This window comes from Narcine bancroftii, chromosome 5, assembly GCF_036971445.1.
Source record: "Narcine bancroftii isolate sNarBan1 chromosome 5, sNarBan1.hap1, whole genome shotgun sequence".
Classification (NCBI taxonomy): Eukaryota; Metazoa; Chordata; class Chondrichthyes; order Torpediniformes; family Narcinidae; genus Narcine; species Narcine bancroftii.
The window spans coordinates 10450589-10476393 of NC_091473.1; the positions used below are offsets into that span (position 1 = coordinate 10450589).

Here is a 25805-nt window from a genome sequence, read left to right on the forward strand (position 1 = left end):
CCTTACTTTTTTCTTTTCAAACTCAACTTACCCTGCTATCTAAAAAGTTTTGGGCTCACACAAAAAATGAGTCTCTACTTCCCTGCACTCTGCTCCAAAAGAGTGCCTCCACATTCAATTGTTTATCACCTATACAGGGATACTTCATTTTATGCTATCCAGCCAAGTCAACCCATACATTGGTTAGAGCAGTGGTTCTCAACCTTTCCCCACCTCCCCCCCCACTCACATACCACCTTAAGTAATCCCTTACTAACCCCAGAGGACTTGTGGCATCCTAGGCCATTGGTGCTCTGTGGTTCATTGAGGATTGCTTCAGGTGGTATGTGAGTGGAAAGTAAAAGGTCAAGAACCATTGAGATAATGCAATGGTAAATAAAGTGAAAAACACACAATAGTGTAGGGCAGGGCTTCCCAAATTTGTTAGCTCATGGAGCCCTTTTGGGGAGCACTTGGAAGTCGCAGAACCCCAATGATCAATTCCAGTTTAAAAAAAAACTTGATATATACTCACGCATAGTGAGAAAGTAAATAAACTCCCCATTCTCCACGATGACATCATTTGTTGCCTCTAATTTACATTTAATGCGATGAATGAAATGGTTTCTTGTCCTCACAGATCTTCTTAATGTTGGGCATAGTTTTAGAAAGTTATATCCTTATGCCTGTCTTCCCTCCGACGTCTCAATGGGGGTGGGGTCTCCACTCAGTAGTTGGTCCGGGCAGTGATTGACAAGAGAAGACTAGTCCGCTACTGATGTCACCTCCTCCACCACTCCGGAATCGCCGGCTGTTGATTAACAGACGAGGTGGGCGGGAAGTTGGGGTGGCGGGGGGGGGGGGCTTTCATCCGGTGATGATTGGTTGCATGCAGACAAGCAGGCCACTGATTGACAGGCGAGGGTGGGCACGACCGCCACAGAGCATCACCACGGGGGCTTTGGCCACTGATTAGCTGTGCAGGCAGGTTGCAGGGTTGTCACAATCCCCCCCCCCCCCCCCAGGCAACAATTGTCAGGATGCTGGTGACATCACCCACCACCACCGGTTGGTGATTTGACAGGTGAGGTGAGCAGGGACCCCTACCCCAACATCGAGCCCGTCTGCTGCCAACATCTCAATGGGGCTGTGGCCCAGTGAGTGGCTGCACCAGCGGGTAGAAGAGATGTCACAAATTCCACACCCCCATCATTGTGCCTGCTCTTTGGGCCAGAACCCCGCCACTGAACTCTTTGACAGACAGGCCAGCCAGGACGAAGATTGGAGCAGGGGCGGGTATTATGCAAATGAACGGCCGAGGTGAGCATCAGCGGAGGATTGTGCGCATCTCCCCCTTCCCTGAGGCCACCATCTTTTCTTCCTCCTCCCCAGAAAAAAAAATTGAATTAAAGACAGGGATAAAAAGAAATTTGAGAAAAGCAGGTAGATCATTATTACTCCCTGTTATTTCTTCCGCAGAACCCCTATGCCTTTCCATGGTCCCCAGGGTTCTGCGGAACCCAGTTTGGGATGCCATGGTGTAGGGAGTTGTGTTACAATAAGACAAGTATTGCAGAGTACAGAGAAAAGTATAATTAAGAACATAATAGCATAAGAAAAATGGAGCAGGAGTCAGCCATCTGGCCCATCAAGCCTGCTCCACCATTCAATGTGATCATGGCTGATCTGATGATCAGCTCATCTCCACCTACCTGCCTTTTCCCCATATCCCTCAATTCCCCTACTATGTAAAAATCTATCCAACCTGGTCTTAAATATATTTACTGAGGTCACCTCATCTGCTTCAATGGGCATATAGCAGCGAATTCCACAGATTCATCACTCTCTGGAAAAATCAGTTCCTCCTCATCTCCATCCTAAATCTACTACCCTGCATCTTGAGGTTATGTCCCTTAGTTCTAGTCTCCCCCACCAATGGAAACAACTTACCGACCTCTATCTTATATATGCCTTTAATTTTATATATTTCTATAAGATCCCCTCTCAAACTTCTAAATTCCAGCGACTACAGTACCAGATGATTATTCTCTCCTCATAGGCTAACTCACTCATCTCTGGAATCAACCTGGTGAACCTCCTCTACACCGCCTCCAAAGCCAGTACATCCTTCCTCAAGTAAGGAGACCAGAACTGCACGCAGTTCTCCAGATGCAGCCTTATCTTGTACAGTTGCAGCATAACTTCCCTGTTCTTAAATAATATCCCTCTAGCAAAGGCCAACATTCTATTTGCTTTCTTGATAGCCTACTACACCTGCAAACTAACCTTTTGCAATTCATGCACAAGCACTCCCAAGTCCTTCTGACAGCATGCTGCAAATGCTTTCCATTTAAGTAATATTCTAATCTTCTATTCTTCCTTCCAAAGTGGATAATCTCACATTTACTAACATTGTACTCCTTTTATCAGACCCTTTCCCATTCACTTAACCTATCTATATGTCTCTCCAGACTCTCCATATCCTCTGCCAATTTGCTTTTCCATTCAATTTAGTCTCATCAACAATCTTAGATACTCTACACTCAGAATCAGAATTCATTGTCATGAACAAGTCACAAAATTCATTGTTTTGCAGCAGTATCACAGTGCAAACGTTCATATAAACCACCTTATAAAAGTAAATTAAAATAGGGCATGAAAAGTCAAAGTAAGGCAGTGTCCTTGGTTCATTGATCATTCAGGAGTCTGAAGGCAGCGGAGAAGAAGCTATCCTTGTGCTGCTGAGTGCTTGACTTCAGGCTCCTGTAACTTTTCCCCAATGGTAGCAGGGTGAAGAGGGCATGGCTTGAATGGTGGGGTCCTTGAGGATAGAGGCTGATTTTTTAAGACCGTCTCATGTAGATGTCATCGATGGAGTGACATCTGGTGTCTGTGATGTCTCAGGCTGTGTTAACAACCCTCTAGAGTTTTCTCTTGTCCTGAGCATTGGCACCTCCATACCAGACAGGGATGCACAAGCCAGAATGCTCTCCATGGTACACCTGTAAAAGCTTTTGAGTCTTTGGTGATATTCTGAATCTCCTCAGACACCTCACAAAGTATAGCCGCTGGAGAACCTTCTTTGCGATTGAATTGACATGGAGGCTCCAGGTCAGTTCCTCGGAGATGTTGACATCCAGGAATTTGAAGTTCTTGACCCTCTCCACTGCTGACCCCTCGATGATGACTGGGTCGTGTTCCCCTGACTTCCTTCTGAAGTCCACAATCATCTCCTTGGTTTTGCCAACATTGAGTGCAAGGTTTGGGTGTGACACCATTCAACGAGCTGATCTATCTCCCTCCTGTACGCTTCCTTCTTGCCATTTGTGATTCTGCCAACAACCATGGTGTCATCGGCAAATTTGAAGATTGTATTGCAATTGTGCCTGGCCTCACAGTCATGGGTGTATATGAGTAGAAAAGTGGAATAAGCACATATCCATGAGGTGCATCTGTGTTGATCATCAGCGAGGAGATGTTGTTTCCATGTGTAAATTGGGAGACATGGACTCATGGGTTTAAATGGTGTGTTACTGTGCTATATGTCTAAATTTTTTTTTAAATCCATACTGGCTTTGGTCTTCCAATGAGGAAGTCAAGGATCTTTCTATCTTCCAGATTGTTTATGTATATCTTAAACAGCTGTGGACCCAGTATGTTATCTTTTGTCAGTGAGATATATTTGACTGATAACAGCAAGAAAGGGGCAGTCTTTGAACCTGGAGGTTCATATATCTCTTGACCAATGGAAGGGTGTGGAAGAGAATATGACCTAAGTTTGATGGGACCTTTAATGTGATTCATGTCACTTCTTTTCATGCTCTCTACTATTCAACATCCAACTTTTCACTTTCCCAATTTCAGTCATTCATGCCATATTGGAGTTAAAATATAATTGAATATCCAAAATAGTTGTGATAAAAATATATTTTGTTCACTAATATTCCTAAGGAAATCAGCCAATCAAATCTGCATGCATGTCGAGACCCACCAAAGTGGCTGTCTCTTCTTAAAAAATCACTTTGAAATGAGCTAGCGAACTCATTGGTTCAAGAACAATTGCAGAAAACAAACGGTTTCCTCGCTCTGTTCAGTTTCAATAAAATGCAAGAAGGAAAAAAAAATTAACAGCTCACAGCTTAAAAGATTAAGTATCATATCTAGTGCCCCTAGGTTGCAATGCCTCAATAATGTACACTTGTGAATTGGCATTACCTCAATTGAGGAGCCACTGGATTAAAACCGAACAGAGAGCCAAGGTTTGAACAAGCTGTCCCTTTCAAAGATAAGCAGAATTCCCTTGAATCACGAGAGAACATCCATTCTGTAGTAATAGAGTGCTACCATCAGGAGGAGTCGGAAATGGAGTGTGTTGCATCTGATGAATGTTGCATCTTGTCAATGCTGTTGCATCTTTAGTAGATTCAAGATGGATGCCTTCCTGTGAGATCTGCTTTAGTGCTGGTTACTTAGTTAATACATCTAATTGTTTTAAAAAGAACCCATTTCTTTATTGTAATAGAAGAAACATCACATGGTACCAGGAGTGGAAGAAACAGCCCAGAGTGGAAGAAACAGCCAAGTTCTGCTATGCACAGGAGTTTTAATAAAAGTGTGCTTCAAGGGCGAAATTAATCATTTTAGGAATAAAACTAGTAATTTTTAATGAAACCTATCAGCAAATGTAAAAATACAGCAGTTGGCTTTGGATGTTCCTGCTAAATCACACAGTGGCACATGACTCAGAGCTCACTCTCCCACACTGTAATTAATTGTTAACATTATTCAAAAGTAGCAGAGGTCATAAATTCCAACTTCCTCCCCATGGAGAACGTACATATATAAAAAAAATCACATCGACCCTCACCACCCAACCCACTTACTCCTCCGACATGAAGAAACAGCCCATGAATATTCCCCATGAGATCAGATACATCAGAGCGTTCTAAACAATAACAGTTCATTCTATTCACGCTGCTCATCACTCACCATCAATGCAGATGGATGTGCCGGTCATTGATTTTTTTTATAAAATCAATTTTTTTTTGCAAATTTTAAACTGAATAAATTATTAATCAAAGAGAATCCACAGGAATCAATGCTGAATGCAATGTATCTCATCAAAGGAGAGCAATACAAAGGCAGTGACTTTAAAGTTCACTAATTGCACAAGGAACAATTCCCATGTGAAATTTCCAAGACTGAATGTACGAGTCAACGAGAAATGAGCTGGCAGCCTACAGTAAGGGGCAGAAACCAAAGATCATGATCACACTTGTAGGTTGGTACATGCTCATTAAAAGCCCTGTACTGACTGAGAGTGAAATAAAAAAATGACAGGGAAATTCAGGCATAGTGGATTTTGAGAGAAAAAGTAAAAACTTTCCTGAAATTTCTGTTAAACCTCCCACCTTTTATTTCCATTTAAATCAGTGGTTATCAATCTTTTTCTTTCCACTCACATACCACTTTACGTAATCCCCATGGCATCAGTGCTCTGCGATTAGTAAGGGTTTGTTTAAGGTGGGATGTGAGTGGGAAGGGAAGGTTGAGAATCACTGTTCCGGACCCAATTGTTACTGAAATATTTTGCTTGAGAAAAATTGTCATTGGCCCATTTCCTGTGGAGTTATGAAACCGTGCACATAACGAGTCCATGAGGTACGATTAAAACAGTGGTTTTCAAACTTTCCACTCACATCCCACCTTCAGCAATCCCTTACTAATCACAGAGCACCGATGGCAGAGGGATTATTTAAAGTGGGATGTGAGTAGAAAGAAAAAGGTTGAGAACCCCTGATTTAAGGCAATTAGGAATAATAATAGTCTCCTTATTTTTTAAACAGTGGCCTCTGGTTCAAGATTCTCTCATGAGAGAACACCTGTTCTGTAGTAATAGAGTGCTACCATCAGGAGGACTACGTCATGGTGCGAGAAAGAGACAAACGAGATGTGCTCCACACCAGGGTCATGCCCAGGGCGGAATGCCACACTGACCACCGGCTAGTTCGTTGCAAGCTCAACCTTCACTTCAAGCCAAAGCCCAGGAACAGTAAAGCCCCCAGAAAGAGGTTCAATGTTAGAAACCTGCAGTCAGACGAAGTGAGAGGAAACTTCCAGGCAAACCTCAAAGCAACGCTCGAGGATGCAATCCGCCTCACGGACTCGTCCCCTGAAACCCTCAGGGAACAGCTGAAGACTACCATACTGCAATCCACTGAAGAGGTACTGGGCTTCTCCTCCAGGAAAAACAAGGACTGGTTCGACAAAAACAGCCAGGAAATCCAGGAGCTGCTGGCAAAGAAGCGAGATGCCCACCAGGCTCACCTTACAAAGCCGTCCTGGCCAGAGAAGAAACAAGCCTTCCGTCGCGCATGCAGCCATCTTCAGCGCAAACTCCGGGAGATCCAAAATGAGGGGTGGACTAGCCTCGCCAAACGAACCCAGCTCAGCGCGGACATTGGCGACTTCAGGGGTTTTTACGAGGCTCTAAAGGCTGTGTACGGCCCCTCACCCCAAGTCCAAAGCCCGCTGCGCAGCTCAAACGGCAAAGTCCTCCTCAGCGACAAGATCTCCATCCTCAACCGATGGTCAGAACACTTCCAATCTCTTTTCAGTGCCAACCGCTCAGTCCAAGCTTCTGCCCTGCTCGAGCTCCCTCAACAGCCCCTAAGGCTAGAGCTGGATGAGGTCCTCACCCGGGAAGAGACATATAAGGCAATTGAACAACTGAAAAGTGGCAAAGCAGCAGGTATGGATGAAATCCCCCCAGAGGTCTGGAAGGCTGGCGGCAAAACTCTGCATGCCAAACTGCATGAGTTTTTCAAGCTTTGCTGGGACCAAGGAAAACTGCCTCAGGACCTTCGTGATGCCATCATCATCACCCTGTACAAAAACAAAGGCGAGAAATCTGACTGCTCAAACTACAGGGAAATCACGCTGCTCTCCATTGCAGGCAAAATCTTCGCTAGGATTCTCCTAAATAGAATAATACCTAGTGTCGCCGAGAATGTTCTCCCAGTATCACAGTGTGGCTTTCGCGCAAACAGAGGAACTACTGACATGGTCTTTGCCCTCAGACAGCTCCAAGAAAAGTGCAGAGAACAAAACAAAGGACTCTACATCACCTTTGTTGACCTCACCAAAGCCTTCGACACCATGTGCAGGGAAGGGCTTTGACAAATACTAGAGCGCCTCGGATGCCCCCCAAAGTTCCTCAACATGGTTATCCAACTGCACGAAAACCAACAAGGTCGGGTCAGATAGAGCAATGAGCTCTCTGAACCCTTCTCCATTAACAATGGCGTGAAGCAAGGCTGCGTTCTCACACCAACCCTCTTTTCAATCTTCTTCAGCATGATGCTGAACCAAGCCATGAAAGACCTCAACAATGAAGACGCTGTTTACATCTGGTACCGCACGGATGGCAGTCTCTTCAATCTGAGGCGCCTGAAAGCTCACACCAAGACACAAGAGCAACTTGTCCGTGAACTACTCTTTGCAGACGATGCCGCTTTAGTTGCCCATTCAGAGCCAGCTCTTCAGCGCTTGACGTCCTGCTTTGCGGAAACTGCCAAAATGTTTGGCCTGGAAGTCAGCCTGAAGAAAACTGAGGTCCTCCATCAGCCAGCTCCCCACCATGACTACCAGCCCCCCCACATCTCCATCGGGCACACGAAACTCAAAACGGTCAACCAGTTTACTTATCTCGGCTGCACCATTTCATCGGATGCAAGGATCGACAACGAGATAGACAACAGACTCGCCAAGGCAAATAGCGCCTTTGGAAGACTACACAAAAGAGTCTGGAAAAACAACGAACTGAAAAACCTCACAAAGATAAGCGTATACAGAGCTGTTGTCATACCCACACTCCTGTTCGGCTCTGAATCATGGGTCCTCTACCGGCATCACCTACGGCTCCTAGAACGCTTCCACCAGCGTTGTCTTCGCTCCATCCTCAACATTCATTGGAGCGACTTCATCCCTAACATCGAAGTACTCGAGATGGCAGAGGCCGACAGCATCGAATCCACGCTGTTGAAGATCCAACTACGCTGGGTAGGTCATGTCTCCAGAATGGAGGACCATCGCCTCCCCAAGAACGTGTTATATGGCGAGCTCTCCACTGGCCATCGTGTCAGAGGTGCACCAAAGAAGAAGTACAAGGACTGCCTAAAGAAAGCTCTTGGTGCCTGCCACATTGACCACCGCCAGTGGGCTGATATCGCCTCAAACCGTGCATCTTGGTGCCTCACAGTTCGGCGGGCAGCAATCTCCTTTGAAGAAGACCGCAGAGCCCACCTCACTGACAAAAGACAAAGGAGGAAAAACCCAACACCCAACCCCAACCAACCAATTTTCCCCTGCAACCGCTGCAACCGTGTCTGACTGTCCCGCATCGGACTTGTCAGCCACAAACGAGCCTGCAGCTGACGTGGACATTTACCCCTCCATAAATCTTCGTCCGTGAAGCCAAGCCAAAGGATCAGGAGGAGTCGGAGACGGATTGTGTTGCATCTGGTGAATGTTGTATCTTTAGTAAATTCAAGATGGATGCCTTCCTGTGAGATCTGCTTTTCGTGCTGGTTACTTAGTTAATACATCTAATTGTTTTAAAAAGAACCCGTTTCTTTATTATAAAAGAAGAAACATCACATGGTACCAGGAGTGGAAGAAATAGCTCAGAGTGGAAGAAACAGCCAAGTTCTGCTATGCGCAGGAGTTTAAAAAGAAGTGTGCTTAGTGAGTAACAGTTGATATCAGCAGATAAAATATGGAGGGTTTAAAAACTCCTAATGCTGTAAATTGGACTGGAAATATCAACCACGAGTGGAGGCTGTTTAAGCAGAGGTTTATGCTTTACCTGCAAGAAAATGGAATCAGATACACAGAAGATTGCACTGCTACTTACCATGATGTGACCTCAAGCTCTAGAAGTGTTCAACATATTTGTTTTTATTGAGGCAGAAAACCAGAGTAAATTCAACAAGATTATCGAGATGCTTGATGAACGCTGTTCACCAAATAAAAATGAAACCTTTCGCTTGCGCACACAGTGCAGGGAGAGAGTTTTGACTCTTTTTTTAAAACTAAAACCAAGAACATGCAATTTTGGACCACTGCAAGATTCAATGATCCATGATCAAATTATGTTCAGGATTATTGATAAGAAAGTGAGAGCAAAGTTGCTGTGAGAGACAGAGCTTTCCTAGGAGGGAACTATGAAGATATGCCACACCAGTGAACTAGCTTTGCTGCACGTTAAAAAGTTTGGTGATAGTGTAAAAGCCAGTGAAAATGAAGGCATAGTCGTAGCCGCAGTGTCTGGACACACACAAACAAAAGAAGAGATTCAGGAACAAAGAAAAAGAAGGAGAGAACATGCAGCGCTAAACATGTGTCAAAGCAACACCCAGCTTATGGAAAAGTCTGTAAGCAGTCCAAAAGGCAGAATCATTATGCAAAGCAATTATTTTCCAAAGGGAGACTGAACAGAAGTAAAAGTGTACACACTATAGAAGACTCTGTACACACTATAAAAGAAATTGCTCAGTAATGCACTTTTCATGGGCATGATGATGGAGGAAGTGAACAGTGTGGAGCAGGATAAATGGTCTGTGTCATTGCATACAAATATTCCTTTCAAATTAGACATAGGAGCAAAGGTCAATTTGATCTGTGAGCACGACATCAGGGCAATGAAGATAAAGCCATACATCCGTGCAAATTCTGTACTGCTCAAAGCCAACAATGGACAGAGCATTGACATGAAAGGTACATGTAAACTCAAGGTGAAAGTTAAAGATAAAGAGCACCACCTCAGGTTCGCAGTAGTCCCTGATGGTCATGAATCACAGCTTGGTGAAATAGCATGTGAAAACTTAAGCCTATTCAAGAGGGTCTACTGCATTAACAGTGACCATGGACGGAACAGTGTAGAGGAAATACTGGATCAGTTTCCCAACATCCTCAAGGGGTTTGGAGTTCTACCATTCACCTAGAAGATACAATTAAAAATGGATGCACAACCAGTAGTGCCTGCCCCGAGGCAGGTTCCAGCACCACAGCAGGAACTCAACCAAATAATGGCACTTGGGGTCATAAAGAAGGTGGATGAGCCCATATTCATTGGTATGTGTCAAAGAGAAAAATCTATAAGGACCCAAAGGCTTGAATGCTAATATAAAGGGGGAACATTATCAGACTCCAACCAGAGATTAAATTACATGAGATGGATGGTGCAAAGTTTTTAACTAAAATGGATGCTTCCCAGGGCTTCTGGTGAATAAAACTACATGATGATAGCACAAAATACTGTACATTTAATATACCATTTGGGCGATACTCCTGTCTGAGGATGCCTTTTGGAATTTCCTCAGCTCCGGAAGTGTCCCACAGGATAATGAAGCACATCATAGAAGGTATAAATGGGGCAGGTGCTGTACATGGATGACTTGATCCTATGGGGATCCACACAAAAACAGCTCAACAAAAGGATCATCGAAGTGCTACAATGCATCCACAAGTATGAATTAAAGTTAAACAGAGCAAAATGTTAAATTAGAGTGAAGGAAATCACCAGACAAGGGCAAGGTGAAAGCAATTTTAGAGATACCCAGTCGCACTGACAAAAAAGCTGTATTGAGAGTGCTGGAACGATCAATTTCCTTGGTAAACTTGTCTTCCAAAACAATGTACCTAAGGAAGTTGTTACAGGACAAATGTGAATTCAGTTGGACAGACAAACACGAGGGAGAATGGGGATGATGAAGATCATTCTAACTACAGAACCAGTAGTATTGACATTCTTTGACGTATCCAGAAAGATGAAAATATCCACAGACACTTCAAAAGATGGAATAAGCACCACAATACTTCAGGCTGTGGGAGAAGATTGGAGGCCAGTAGCATACATATCAAGGACCATGACCACATCTGAATTTCGATATGCATAGATTGAGAAAGAGTGCCTAGGTCTGGTCTATGGACTCGAGAAAGTTATGTGTATGATCTACCAACATTCATGGCAGAGCCAGACCACAAGCCATTAATAACAATAATCAAGAAAAATCTCTGTGGGGGATAAACATAGAAACATAGAAAATAGGTGTAGGAGTAGGCCATTTGGCCCTTCAAGCCTACACCGCCATTCATTATGACCATGGCTGATCAGTACCCAGTTCCTGCCTTCTCCCCATACCCCCTAATCCCTTTGGTCACAAGGGCCAAATCTAACCTACACATTAATATTGACAAGGAACCGGCCTCAACTACTTCCTGTGGCAAAGAATTCCACACATTTACCACTCTCTGAGAGAAGAAATTTTTCCTCACCCCAGTCCTAAAAAACTTCCCCCTTATCCTTAAACTATGACCCCTGGTTCTGGAAAACAACTTTCCTGCGTCTAGTCTGTTTAAACCCTTAAGAATTTTATAAGTTTCAATAAGATGGGGGCGTGGCAAGATGGCGTAAAGACAGATGTACAAATCCACCTTCCCCCAGCTAGTTTTTTAAATACCCGTTTTTAAAATTTACAAAAGTGATTAAAAGTTTTTGGAATTCTGGAGGACTGTAATGGCTACTAATGTGAAAAAAACGAAAGCCCAATTACAGAAGAAACTACCTTATAAAAGTGTCGAAGAATTGAGGCCTACCTGTCCAATTGAAACCACGGAGTCGTCAATGGGAGTCCACAGGCCTCAGAGGACTTCTGCTCGGCTAAATGTGACGCCAGCACCGATCCTGCCTCCGCAAGATGGCTCCGGCTTTACGACAAGTTCGGCTGGTGCTGACCCGCGCTCCTGTGAAGGCAGGCACACGGGCGGTCTAGCCGAGAGAGGAGCCCTCAAGCCCGCGATGCTGCCGGGTGAACCGGGGTCATGTAGTGTAGTGTCGGAGGACGCACCTGCACGATCAGTGGTTCTACTGGGCATGCGCGGTGCTTCGAGGGTATGCGACTTATTGGAACAGGTGTGGGCTGTGGGGGAGCATGAGCAACGGCGCCCCAACGAGGTTGGCGTACCGTCCTCGGGTGTTCAGACCCACAGCCGCACTGAAAGTGGACCGACTGTGACTGAAGAAGAAGAGGTCCTAACTTTACTGGGAAGTACACAGGAACAAATAGAGGTTGAGACTAAGGAAGGTAGGCCTCAAAGGGAGGTGATAGAACCTGGAATGGATTCTATGTGTGCTGTTTTGGAAGGGATTGCTTACCAAATGGATAATATGTTGAAACAGATGAAAACTAAAATGAGTACTATGTGTGAAGAAATGACAAATAAGAAGCAAGATATGACTGCAGTTAAAAGTGATGTTAATAGATGTATAAAATCAGTAGATAAGGTACAAGATAATTTTTTTTTTAATTGAAGCAGCTTTTTTGAAAATAAAAATCAAGTGGAATGTATTAGGGAAAAATTGGAAAAAGTTGAGGATTCTTTTGTGGATTGGGGGATTCAGAAAAAGGAATTATTGACAAAAATTGATACATTGGAAAATCAAAGTCAGAGGAATAATGGAAAAATAATGCGTCTCCCAGAAGATATTGAAGGTTTTGATCCGATAAGATTTTTCAAGAAATGGATTCCTGAGATGTTGGGCAAGGAGTTTTTCCGGAAGGTTTGGAGTTGGATCGAGCACATAGAGCATTAAGGAATAAGCTGTTTCCATGACAATCACCACGGGCGGTTTTAATTCGGTGTTTGAAATATCAAGATAGGGAAGTTATATTACGGTTGGCGGTGCAGAAGACCCGACAAGTCAAACTGCAATGATGACTCAAAATAATAGAGTATTTTTTTTAATGAGGATTTGAGTCAAGAAATTATTAGGCAACATCGGGAATTTACCTCAGCCAAAGAAGTATTGAGGCGGAAGGGTTATAAATTTGCTTTTCATTTCCCTGCAGTGTTAAAAGTTTTTTATGGCAATTTTCAATCTCAATTCTTTGAAAATGATCATGATGCATTAATTTTTGTTAATTCATTACCAGATTTATGAGGAAATGGTCGACTTTCATCTTTGTCACCTAAAAGAAGGGCAAATGGGAATGGGAAGCATGGAAAGAATGGAAAGAAAGAAGAGCTGACACTAAGTCTTCTTGATATTGAAGACCCGGAAGTCATTGGGACTGGAATCATTGGATTGATTATATTTATTATATTTGATTGTGTTTCATTGAATAATGTACATATGTCTGGCTGGGTGGGGGGGGGGGGCACTGTAATCTTTGACAGTCATCTGCTGCTAGTTGGTTTTACCACACCCAGATTTTTAGGGCATTACTACCTTTGGGTGTTTTTTTCAGGGGTGATTTTTTTCTTTATTTGATGTTTTTAGGGGAGGGTTTGTGATTTTAAGGATTTATAAAGGGAGCGATATTTTATAGTGGGTGAATATATTGTTAGTTTGTAGAAATGTCCAATTTGAAATTTGCAACTTCTAATGTTCAGGGGTTGAATAATCCAATTAAGTGGAAGCAAGTATTGGCCTATAAAAAAAAATGAAAGTTGATATTGCTTTTTTGCAAGAAACACATTTGACTGAAAAAGAACACTTGAAATTGAAGAGAGATTGGGTTGGTCATGTGTTTTCTTCTTCTTTTAATTCTAAGATGAGAGGTGTAGTGATTTTAATTCATAAGAGTTTGCCATTTGAATTACAATCTTTGGAGGGAAATGCTGGGACAGTTTTGAGGGTGAACTGTAAAATCTTTGCTGAAGCTTGGACTATGCTTAATGGTTATGCACCTAATATAGATGATAAACGTTTTATTTCAGAAACTTTTTTGTTGTTAAATCAGGCTAATGAAAATATTCTAGTCGGGGGAGATTTAAATTGTGTTCTGGATCCTTTATTGGATAGGTCCCCGAAAAGTATAAGAAAATCAAAGATGGCAATACAAATTGGAGCTTTGATGAAAGATTTAAATTTGGTGGATATTTGGAGAAGAGCTAATCCTACGGAGAAAGATTTTTCTTTTTATTCATTTCCATATGATTCATTTTCCAGAATAGATTTTTTTTGGTATCGGCACATTTACAGAGTAGAATATTACAGGCTGAGTATAAAAGTAGGGTTATATCAGATCATTCTTTATTGTTTTTTCTTGTGCAAGTTCAGAAGTGGTACGTTCATCCTACAGATGGAGGTTTAATACAATGTTATTGAAAAAAAACAGAGTTTGTTACTTTTGTTAAAGAACAGATTACTTTGTTTTTGGCTGAGAATGCTAATTCTGTAGATAGTTGTTTTGTATTATGGGATGCTTTGAAAGCTTATTTAGGAGAGCAGGTTATTAATTATACTACAAAAGTTAAGGAACAATATATGACAGAAAGTTTAGAGTTGGAGAAACGAATTGCTGAGTTAGAGAAAGATTTTTAGAAAAATGTGACAGAAGATAAAAAAGCTGCTTTGGCAAATTTGAAATTACATTACAATACATTACAAACCTATCAATTTGAGCATTTAATTAAGCAGCGTTATTATGAATTGGGTGAGAGGGCACATAAGGTACTTGCGTGGCAATTAAAAATGGAAAAGGTATTTCAGACCATTAATGCTGATAAAAAGAATTCAACCTATAAACCTCAGGAAATTAATGACCAGTTTTATTCATTCTATAAAAAATTATATACTTCTGAGGGGAAGCAGGATAATGGTTTTATTGAATCTTATTTATCTAAATTTACGTTACCGGTATTAGGGGAGGAAGATGTTATGGAATTGGAATCTCCGTTTACAGATTTTGAGGTTAAGGAGGCTATACTGGAGATGCCAAATGGAAAGTCATCAGGGGATAATGGATTTTCTTAAAATCTTTTATGAAGATTTATCTTCTGTATTTGGGGATGTATTACAACAAATAACTGAAGAACAGGTGTTACCAGAATCTTGTTCTAGTGCTTTAATCACTGTAATTCCGAAAAAAGATAGAGATCCATTGAAAGTGTCTTTGTATAGACCAATTTCTTTATTGAATGTAGATTATAAAATTATAGCAAAAGTGTTAGTAAATCGGCTTGCTAAGTACCCCCCTAAGTTGATACATATTGATCAAACAGGTTTTATTAAGAATAGGAATGTGTCAGATAACATCCTTCGTTTGTTAACTTTGGTCAATGCATATTGAAAACAGCCCAACCACCCAATGGTGGTTGCGCTAGATGCGGAAAAAGCCTTTGATAAGGTCGAATGGGAGTTTTTATTTAAGGTGTTAGAGAAGTTAAAATTTAGCCCTTTTTTTATTGGTTGTGTTAAAGCTTTATATACAAACCCAATTGCCAGGGTGGTGACAAATGGTCAAGTTTCTTTACCATTTAAATTGGCACGTTCGACTCGGCAAGGTTGTCCATTGTCATCAGCCTTGTTTGCATTGGCTATTGAACCATTAGCTCAGATGATAAGACAGAATGAAAAGATAAGAGGGATAAGAGTTATGGATGAGGAATATAAGATTAATTTATTTGCAGATGATGTCTTGATATATTTGACAGAACCAAAACAGTCATTGTCACAATTGCAGGAATGTTTATTACAATTTGGAGAACTTTCTGGATATAAAGTTAATTGGGATAAAAGTGAAATTTTGCCAGTTGAAGAGGGTGACTATTCAGAATATAAAAGTATTATAAAATTAAAATGGTCAGATAAACTCAAATATTTAGGAGTTATTGTAAATGCTGATTATCAATCTTTATATAAGTTAAATTATGTTCCTTTATTAAAAAGGATTTAATTAAATGGAAAAGTCTTCCATTAACCTTAATTGGTCGTGTAAACTGTATTAAGATGAATATTTTTCCCCGAATTCAATATTTATTTCAGTCGATACCATGTTCCCTTTCAAAGGGTTTTTTCCAGGATTTAAATAAAATGGTGAGGGAATTTTTATGGCAAGGTAAATTACTGCCAGTAGCATTATATAAACTCACATGGAAATATGCATTAGGTGAACTTTAGTTACTTCATTTTCAAAATTATCATGAAGCAGCTCAGTTGAAATTTGTTAGCAGGTTGATGGACATGGATCAACCTCCAACTTGGATGAAAGTGGAGATGGCTTGTATTTCTAAAGTTGAGGGGCATCAATTTATATTTCAATGGAATATGAATCTGTTGTAGGAATTTAATATGCCGGTATTAAAACATTTGTTAAAGGTTTGAACTAAAAGAAATAAGATTTTAGGATCAATAGGTAAATTATCAATTTTAACCCCATTATATAATAATCAGCTTATTCCTTTTTCAATGTTAAATAATCATTTAAAGAGTTGGGACGCTACGGGTATAAAGACATTCCAGGATTGTTTTGAGGAAGGACAACTTCTTTCTTTTAACCAATTGAGGGAACAATTTGATATATCTGAAAATTCTTTGTTTGTGTATTACCAGCTTAGAGCTTTGGAAAAAGATATTTATGGTAAATAGATGATTTTACCTGTATTGACGAAATTTGAATCTTTGATTTCCTCTATACCAAAGAAGGGTTATATTTCAGTTATGTATCAAGTGTTACAAGATAGTATGGAAAACCGGAATGGGAGAAGTCTAAGCTTAAATGGGAAAGTGACTTAACCTTTATTTTTCCAGAAAATAATTGGGCGGATATGTGTTATGATAGTGTAACTAAATTGACGAATGTACGATATGGAATGGTTAATTATAATTTTTTACATCAGTTGTATTTAACTCCGGAGAAATTGAAAAAATATGGTTTTAGTAACTCGGATTCTTGTTTCAGATGTGGTTTATGTACTGGAACTTTTTTACATGCTGTTTGGTCTTGTGTTAAAGTACAACCATTTTGGGAAGGAATTAGGTTAGTTTTGGAAAATTATATAATAATATAACCATTAGACCCATCCATTTATTTTATTGGGTTATATGGTTTCTTTAAGGGGATTAGGATTGGATAAGTTTCAAATTGCATTTGAACATTTAGTGCTGTCTGTAGCACGAAAATGTGTAGTCAGTACATTAGTATATTTCCCTTTAGTTTGTACTTTAACTTTTTTAACTTGACTCACTGGTTTGACATTTACCAGTTCATCCTCTTCTTCCGTACTTTGATCAGTCTCCAAATCATCACTTTGGGAGAGAGCTCCTTCTTCTTGCTTTTTCCAGTTCTCCTTCCCTGTGCACATGTCCAATCTCCTCTTCTTCCATAACTTCTCTTGATTCCAACACCGAAGACATTTCATCGTTCCTCCTGGGCATCGGGTTGTCTGCATTGGAGGCAGAACAAACCACAAACCCCGGCTTCTTCCTGTAGGTAAGCCCTTTCTTGTTGAAAAACTGTGCTTCTTGTGGGAGCTCAACGTCACTGACAAATGTTGATTCTTTATCAGCATCTTCACGATAAATACTAACAAGAAACTGGATCATATTTTAAAAGTAGCAAACAGGCTAGAAGCAGAAATTGAGATTTTAAATGAAAGAGTAACAGAAGTGAAAGAAAAAAATGGATGAAACTATGGAAAGAGTGATTAAAGTAAAAAAAAAGAATTAAATGAATGGGCTGCAGAAAAAGCAAAAATATTGGAAAAGAAGGATTTTTTAGAAGATTTTACTAGACGTAATAATATTAAAATGGTGGGACTCAAAGAGGGAGTGGAGGGGGTAAATCCCATCCGTTTCTTTCAAGAATGGTTACCAAATGTCCTGGGAGTACAAAATCTTTGGATAGACATTGAGAATATATATTGATCTCCTTATTAACATTCAGGAATGAATCCAAAACCACGCTCTATATTAATTAGATGGATGACACTTAATGATTGTGGAAAAATATTAAGAGCTGCAGAAAAAAAGGTTAAGGAGACAGAAGGAAAACCAGTGGAAGTTGAAGGTGAAAAAATATTTTTTAAATCCTGACATAAGTCCTGTGTTAATATTGTGTAGAAAGGAATTTAATCCACTGAAGAGGACTCATTGGAAAAAAGGATACAAATGTGTGCTGCATCGACCAGCTAATTTGAAAATCAAGATGCCAGATGGACAAAATAAGTCTTTTTTACTGATAATGAAACAGCAAAGATTTTGGTAACAAATTACCAACTTCAAAGTTCATAAATTGAAAGAAAATAAGAGAATTTCTTTAAACTTGATTCTTTAAATCTGAATTATGATACTATTTCTTCCTGTGTATTTGTTTAATATTAAGCTTTTCAAAAAGCAAGTGTTTAATAGATAGTTTAATAGATAGTAGTGAACCAGCAGAGCCGACACAAGCACCTGTGTTAAGAAGATCCACACGAGTTGTCAAAGCTCCTGACAGACTGAATCTATAAAAGATAAAGAACTGCACCCTTAAAAGTCTGTGCTGCTGATGTTCATGTTACATTTGTGTTAAACTTTAAATGGAAAGAATACTGTATAAAGTGTCATGTTTGATTAAGCATCTCAAGGAAAGGGGACGTAGTGATAGAGTGCTATGAAAAGGTGGACTCAGAGACGGAGTGTGTAGCATGTGGGGAATGTTGCATCTTGCAAATGTGGTTACATCTTTAGTAGATTCAAGATGGATGCCTTCCTATGAGGTCTGCATGTGTGTGTTCTATTTTTAGTGCTGGTTGCTTAGTTAATAAATCTAGTTGTTTTGAAAAGAACTCAAGTTTCTTTATTGTAATAGAAGAAACATCACACCCTCCACATACATCCTGTCAAAATCGCTCAGAATGTTATTATTTTTCAATCAACTCACCTCTCACTCTTCAAGAATTAAAAGCCTAACTTGTTTAGTTTTTGCTCACAAGACAGCGATCATTAATTAGATTTGTTTTAACGTCCATTATGAATTAATGCTTAGAAGGCTAGAACAGTTATTGATGATTTGCTGGGCATGTGTTTTTTAAACCATTAGCCGCAAATATATATTAATACATGAGATGCACAGAAATATGTAGCAGAGTAGGTGAGTGAAACTTGCAATCGGTACTTACAGCTGCATTACCAAGTAGAGGTGTGTTGAGCTCTCGTAAATATCTTCCAATGACACAATGTTCGGGTGTTTAATTCTGAAAGAAATGATGTGATTTAATTAGAGCTAGTCCAAAAGACCAAGTTAATGGCATTTCCTCCCAATCTTCACATTGTATTCCAACCACTGGCAGCCTCTGGTAGCAACTCTCCACCTTTAGATCACAAATGAATGGCGATATGGCAGGAAGTGGGGAAACCCCCAATTGAATGTGGAAGGATCCAACATACAGGGAGTCCAGCATTCCACAGATTAGGAAGTAGGGTGGTGAGCGTGGAATACAATTATTAAACACTATGTTGACAACTTGCCCAAAATTTGATACAGGGACAAGACAAAGGAGATGATCAGAGACTTCAGGAGGACCAGAAATGACTACCCACCACTTGAAGACTGAGGCGGGCAAGGCTACTACCCATCATTATGTCAACCTTCTACAGGAACTCGATGGAGAGCGTCCTGGCTGGCTGTAACACAGAGTGGTATGATTGCTGTAGAGCATTGGATCGGAGGTCAATCCACAGGACTATAAGAACAGCAGAGAGGATCACCATGGTCTCTCTACCCCCATCAATGTGATCTGCCGGGAGTGTTGTCTGAAGAGGGTGCACAAAATCATTAAGGACCCCATCACCCTGCACATGCATTTTCCAGCTACTCCTTTAGGTAAAGAGATACAGAATCATCAGAACCCGACCACCAGACAGAAGAACAGCTTCTCTCACGAGCAATGAGACTGATGAAGTGCTCATACACACCATCCAAGAACCTACTATATTTATTTATTTTTATTTTTACATACGTGCTGAATATAAATTGCTTGTTAATAAATGCCTATATATGTCCAGTTGTACTTTATAATTGTATGATAATAAACTTGAATTTGAATGCAGCCAATTAAAAACAAGACTACCACTGTTTCTATCCCGATTCATCTTTGAAAGTCATTTTATTTATAGTCCCAATTTCAATTTTCAGAGGGAAAAATGCATGAGTTTGGCCACATCTGAAGCAATGGAATGGCAGATGCAATTCTTCGCAAAAGATCAACTTTGAAGGAGTTAATTTTGGGTGTTTTTTTTTTACAGAAGATAAAGAGCATGTCACACTGACTCACAGAACCTGCAGTTTTATATCATCAGACTGCTGACACCTTCCTACGCAAATATGAAGTCCACAATTATAATTATTACTAATCCAGCAAAGAATCAGAGGAGAAATGAATCTTTGCTGTAATATGAAAGGATTTAACAATCAAATTCTTTCTGTGGCCTTGGTGGAGTTGATGTGTGTTCAAAATAATAGCCATTACCGAGATGAATCACTTTGTCTATAAGTTCGACAAGTTGAATAAATTCTGGTGCCTGGGCTGGATAAAAATCCTTGGATGCTGTGGTTAGAACAAGCCATGCTGGCACCTTTCCAAAGTCATAGTCAAAGCCAGATTCAACTGTCATTTCCAAAACATCACTCAATGTACATCTTAAACCCAAGGCGCCTGGCTCCTATTATCAGGCAATAAAATCACGAGCCACACTGAAGCAATTATTAAATATATGCAAGCCCATAGAGGTGAAGATTGTGAGCTAAAAGGGTTAAACCACATTAATGCCCATGTTCTGTATCAGTGATTGAAGTTGGAGTGTAGTTTATATACAACAAAGCAAATTTCTTTGAACTTGTTTTAAATCAGTGGTTCTCAACCTTGTTCTTTCCGCTCTCATCCCACTTTAAGTAATCCCTATGCCATAGGGATTGCTTCAGGTGGTCTGTGAGTGGAAAGAAAAAGTTTCAAAACCACTGTTTTAATCATCCCTCATTGACTCGTTATGTGCACAGTTTCTCAACTCCAAAGGAAATAGGCCAATGACAATTTTTCTCAAGCAAAATATTTCAGTAACAATTGGGTCTCGAGAAGTGATTCTCAATCTTCCCATTCACATCCCACCTTAAGCAATCCCTTACTAATCACAGAACACTCTGATTAGTAATGTGAGTGATTAGTGAGATGTGAGTGGAAAGAAAAAGGTTGAGAACCACTGTTTTAAGGGAAAGGAATCATTTCATTCATTGATTGTCTTTTGGCAGAAGTTCATCCTGGGTGCTCAGATTGGACTAGCCAATGTGATTAGGGTACTGATTGACAGCATGTCTCAAAACTGCATTCAGCAACCGAGATGAAACATTAGCAAATATTGGAGAGTACTGAACCACATCTTGCAAGTTTTATGATGTCTTAACTGCTTCACCGATTGACACACAGGCTTAAACATTTTTTCATGTGGGTCCATAGTCGTAATACGTTAATGCCTTTCTCTTTGACTTGTACTGAATGAGAATACATGAAATAGGGGGAGAAATCTCAAGACTATTCTGCTATTCAGTACGATGTGTCAGATTTTATCTGTTCTGGACTCCATTACCTGATCTGTTACCCCTTATAGTCCAAAATCTGTTCATTTCACCCCTGAATGTATTTAATGACTCCAGCTCCACCACTCCCTAGGATTGAGGTCCAAAGATTCCAATCCCTCATGGAGGTAATTCCTCCTCATCTCCATCTCCTAGCCCCTCATTCTGAAACTACTCCCTCTTGATGTAGGTGACTTCACTGGAGGACACTTCTCATCATCTACCCTATAAATCTAACACATTTCAATCAAATCACTGGTCATTCTCCCAAACTCCAATGAGTACAGCGCAAGCTCTTCTATCCCACTCACAGTACAAAAAAAAGATAAAGGTTCCATTATTGTCATGTAACACTACATTTAGAATGTAACATGCATGAAATTCTCTCTCTTTTGCCCACCGAAAGGCAGACAGAGAGTCGCCACTTTGTCCAGTGCCTCACAGAAACCCACACCACCTGGTGTTTCTAGGCAGTCTCCCCTCTAAGGAGTGACCAGTCCTGAGCCTGCTTAGCTTCCGAGATCAGCCACTCTCAAGCATATTCAGGCTATTAGGTGCTGTACCCCATTATCCTGAGAATAAACCTACTGAAGCTTCTCCAAATGACCTTCAATAAAGTTCAACCCTCCTTCAATCCAGTTCGCAGGATGAGCAGATCACAGATATTGTTGATGTAGGGCCATCTCCATAGACCCAGTAAATTACCTTTGCCCTGACCCAGGATGCACACAATTGCCTTATCAGTGTTATCAGGTGAAAACTTGGACTGGATATTTAGTATTTCACCAGTTGGTTTGGTTTCCCAACTGCTGGGTACAACTGAACACTTACCAGTTAACATTTCAAAACTCGGCTTCGCCCAGAGACAGAATCCATCAGCCTAATGCAAAACAGCACAGCTACTGAAGCAATTTGACACCCACGTTCCATCAATATTTTGCAGTGGTTCACATTCATATGCAATTATTTATAATCCTGACTATATAGTATTTCATTTCTTTGCTACAATGTTCTATAACAGATATATTTTTCAAGCCAGTGATTACTTAGGCAGACTTGCAGTAGAAACTTAATCCTTTCGACATATCCCAGAGCATTATGAGTATTTAATCTTATTATGACAGATAATGGAGGACTTGGGTATTCTTTCTCAACCATCAGTGTCCTAATTTATTCTGGGTCAATACGCCATATCCTGAGGCAGTTTTATACCATCTATATGTCCCTATGACCCTTGTAAATCGCCAATGCCATTTATTTCTGGAGTTACAGTGCAAGTCTTGCCTCGATAATATGCTCCCCAAAAATCTACCCTAGTCTTTGTCTTTGTATGATTTCTCCATTATTAAGCCATTCATCAATACACCAGTGCTGTCAACGTAGTCATACATCACTCAGATCGTTTTGTGATGTTGTTGCAAGAGTTGAAGCACTATGAAAAAATTATCACAGAAATATTGGCTGCATCATATCACAGAATCATGGACTCACTGCACAATTCAGTCCATCAAGTCTATTCTAGCTTAGCTTACAGTTGTATCATCTAAATCAATGGTTTTCAAACTTTTTCTTCCCACTCACACCCCACTTTAAGTAATCTTTATGCCATCGGTGCTCTGTGATCAGTAAGGGATTGCTTAAAGTGGGATGTGGGTGGGAAGGGAAGGTTGAGAACCACTGCTCCAGACCCAATTGTTACTGAAATATTTTGCTTGAGAAAAATGGTCATTGGCCCGTATCCTTTGGAGTTCTGAAACCGTGCACATAACGAGTCAATGAGGTACAATTAAACCAGTGGTTTTCAGACTTTTTCTTCCCATTACACACCACCTTAAGCAATCCCTTACTGATCACAGAGCACCGATGACCTAGGGAATACTTAAAGTGGTATCTGTGTTTACGGGGGCAGTTTGAAAACCACTGGTCTATTTCATTCTTATTTTATGACAGGAAGCCTTTTTCACTCAAATGCAGGAGTTATGGCTTTTCCTTTCGTTGGCATCACTCTCTGGGGCACCAAAGCCTGTCCTTTGTTTCCGGGTTTGGACATTTGAAAGCGAGAGCAGAGTGGTAGCTCAGCAGAGTGACAGCCAAGTAATTAACAACAGAAATTTGATAGCCCCTCTTCATGTAAAGAGTAACTAAAGCCTGGATCCAAAAAAAGCCTGGAACCAAAAATAAAGCAAAGTAGTTAAAGAAATGGGAAAAATATAAAACTGTTGGAATTTTGAGTAAACAAGTGAAGAGTCTCTGCAGGTCAGGCAGCATCCATGGAGGAAGCGTAGAGGAGGGAGATAGATCAGCTCGTTGAATGGTGTCACAATAGCAACCTCGAGCTCAACGTCAGCAAAACCAAGGAGATGATTGTGGACTTCAGGAGGAAGCAAGGGGAACACGACCCAGTCCACATCGAGGGTCAAGAATGTCAAATTCCTGGGAGGCAACACCTCTGAGGATCTGTCCTGGAGCCTCCACGTTGATGCAATCACCAGCGGCTATACTTTATGAGGTGCTTAAGGAGATTTGTTTTGTCACCAAACCCTCTCGTAAACTTGTCCAGGTGTACCGTGGAGAGGATTCTGGCTGGTTGCATCACTGCCTGGTATGGAGGTGCCAACTCTCTGGACAAGAATAAACTCCAGAGGGTTGTTAACTTGGCCTGCGACATCACAGGAACCAAACTTCACTCCATCGAGGTCATCTATACGAGGTAGTGTCTTATAAAACAACCTCTATTCTCAAAGACCCCCACCACCCAGGCCATGCCCTCTTTACTCTGCTACCATTGGGGAAAAGGTACAGGAGCCTAACAACGAGCACCCAGTGGCACAAGGACAGCTTCTTCCCTGCTGCCATCAGATTCCTGAATCATCAATTAACCAAAGAGACTGCCTTTCATTTTGTTCACGATTATTTTTATTATTTATAGTGTTACAAGATCAAACCAGCAACCACAAAGAAGGCACATCATAGTTACTTTATTAACAAAAATTCACCTTCAAACTTTAATTCAAAAAACCCCCTTTTATAACAATGCCCACTGGTTACTATGCAAATTTCTATAACAGTGTAAAACTAATAAATTCCCCAGCCTCAATTTAACATATGTAATTAAAGTCTAAGTTATATTTTCAACCAGCCCACAGAAAAACTTAGACACAAAACAAACAAGACTCACAAAACCGAAGCAAAGATCATAAACAAAATTCAGTTTGTTTGGTAAAATGAAGCCAAAAGATCTTGAGAGAGCACAAAATTCAAAAGATGTCTTCTTGTGTTGCTTGCAGAGAGAGGAACAACTGGCTTGGTCCGGATCCTTCTGGCTGCCTTCGGAATGTTCATCCCTTTTTGAAATCCCAACATTCTAAACTGTCTTACAGACCATGACTCATGCTCTGGGCCTTCTTCCATTCCACAGGACCCCCAGTGGTGGCTTGTCATCAAGTCCAGAAATTTTTAGATCATTTTCTGCACATGCTCAGTCCGTCTCCCACTCTTTCAGCAGTCCACCTTCACCTTGGCTCTCTAAGGTAAACTGTCACTTTTCAACACAAAACCACACAACACATAGGCCAATATACAACATAGAAATCTGTAACACCTCCCTTGCTAAAATAAAAATTTGGTCCACAGGAACAAATTTTTAACAATTAATGGAAGTATTACATAAATAAAATAAAATAAACACTCCATTTTTTACAGTAATTATGTGATTAGATTCATATCTACCCAGTTTAACATCTTGGCAGACAATCTGCTATTACATTATCCATATCCTTTATGTGTGTAATAATTAAATCATACTCTTGTAACATTAAGCTCCAGTTCAATAACCGTCTGCTCTAATTTTTCATTTTAGACAGAAAAACTAATGGATTATGATCAGTATATATTATTGACAGTTTTTGAGCAGTACAAATATAAACATCAAAATGTTGCAATGCTAAAACAAGCGCTAATAACTCCTTCTCAATGGTTGAATAATTTCGTTGATGGTCGTTACATTTTTTTGAGAAGTACGAAATAGGATGTTCTACTCCATCATCATCCTTCTTCTGTAACAGTACAGCACCAACTGCTTCGTCACTGGCATCCACAGATGAAGAGAATGGCTTTTCAAAGTTATGGGACACAAGTACAGGCTGATGGCATAAAATGGTCTTTAACTTCAGAAACACTTCCTGGCATGCATCTGACCAGATATTTTTTTCTTTCTTTCCAAGTAGTTTTGTTAATGGGAGTGCAATTTCTGTAAAGTTTTTTTTTACAAAATCTATGATAGTAGCTAATCAAAACTAGAAATCTACAAAGAGCTTTCTTATTACCGGGGAGAGGGAATGCAGTGATAGCCAATACTTTCACTCCAACCGGTGCCACCTGTCCCTGTCCTACCACATAACCCAGATAAATTACTGTGGCATGTCCAAA

At 40.5% G+C, this 25805-nt stretch overlaps 1 protein-coding gene across 3 annotated transcripts in view; it reads right to left on the reverse strand.

Annotated features, from left to right (window-relative positions):
- LOC138762622 (calcium/calmodulin-dependent protein kinase type 1-like) overlaps nucleotides 1-25805 on the reverse strand; it is a 258451-nt gene that overhangs the window by 32831 nt on the left and 199815 nt on the right. For all 3 annotated transcript variants that reach the window (XM_069936254.1, XM_069936253.1, XM_069936255.1), the window contains one exon: nucleotides 18928-19002. In XM_069936254.1, the coding sequence (XP_069792355.1) occupies nucleotides 18928-19002 (75 nt within the window). The remainder of the gene's footprint in view (nucleotides 1-18927; nucleotides 19003-25805) is intronic.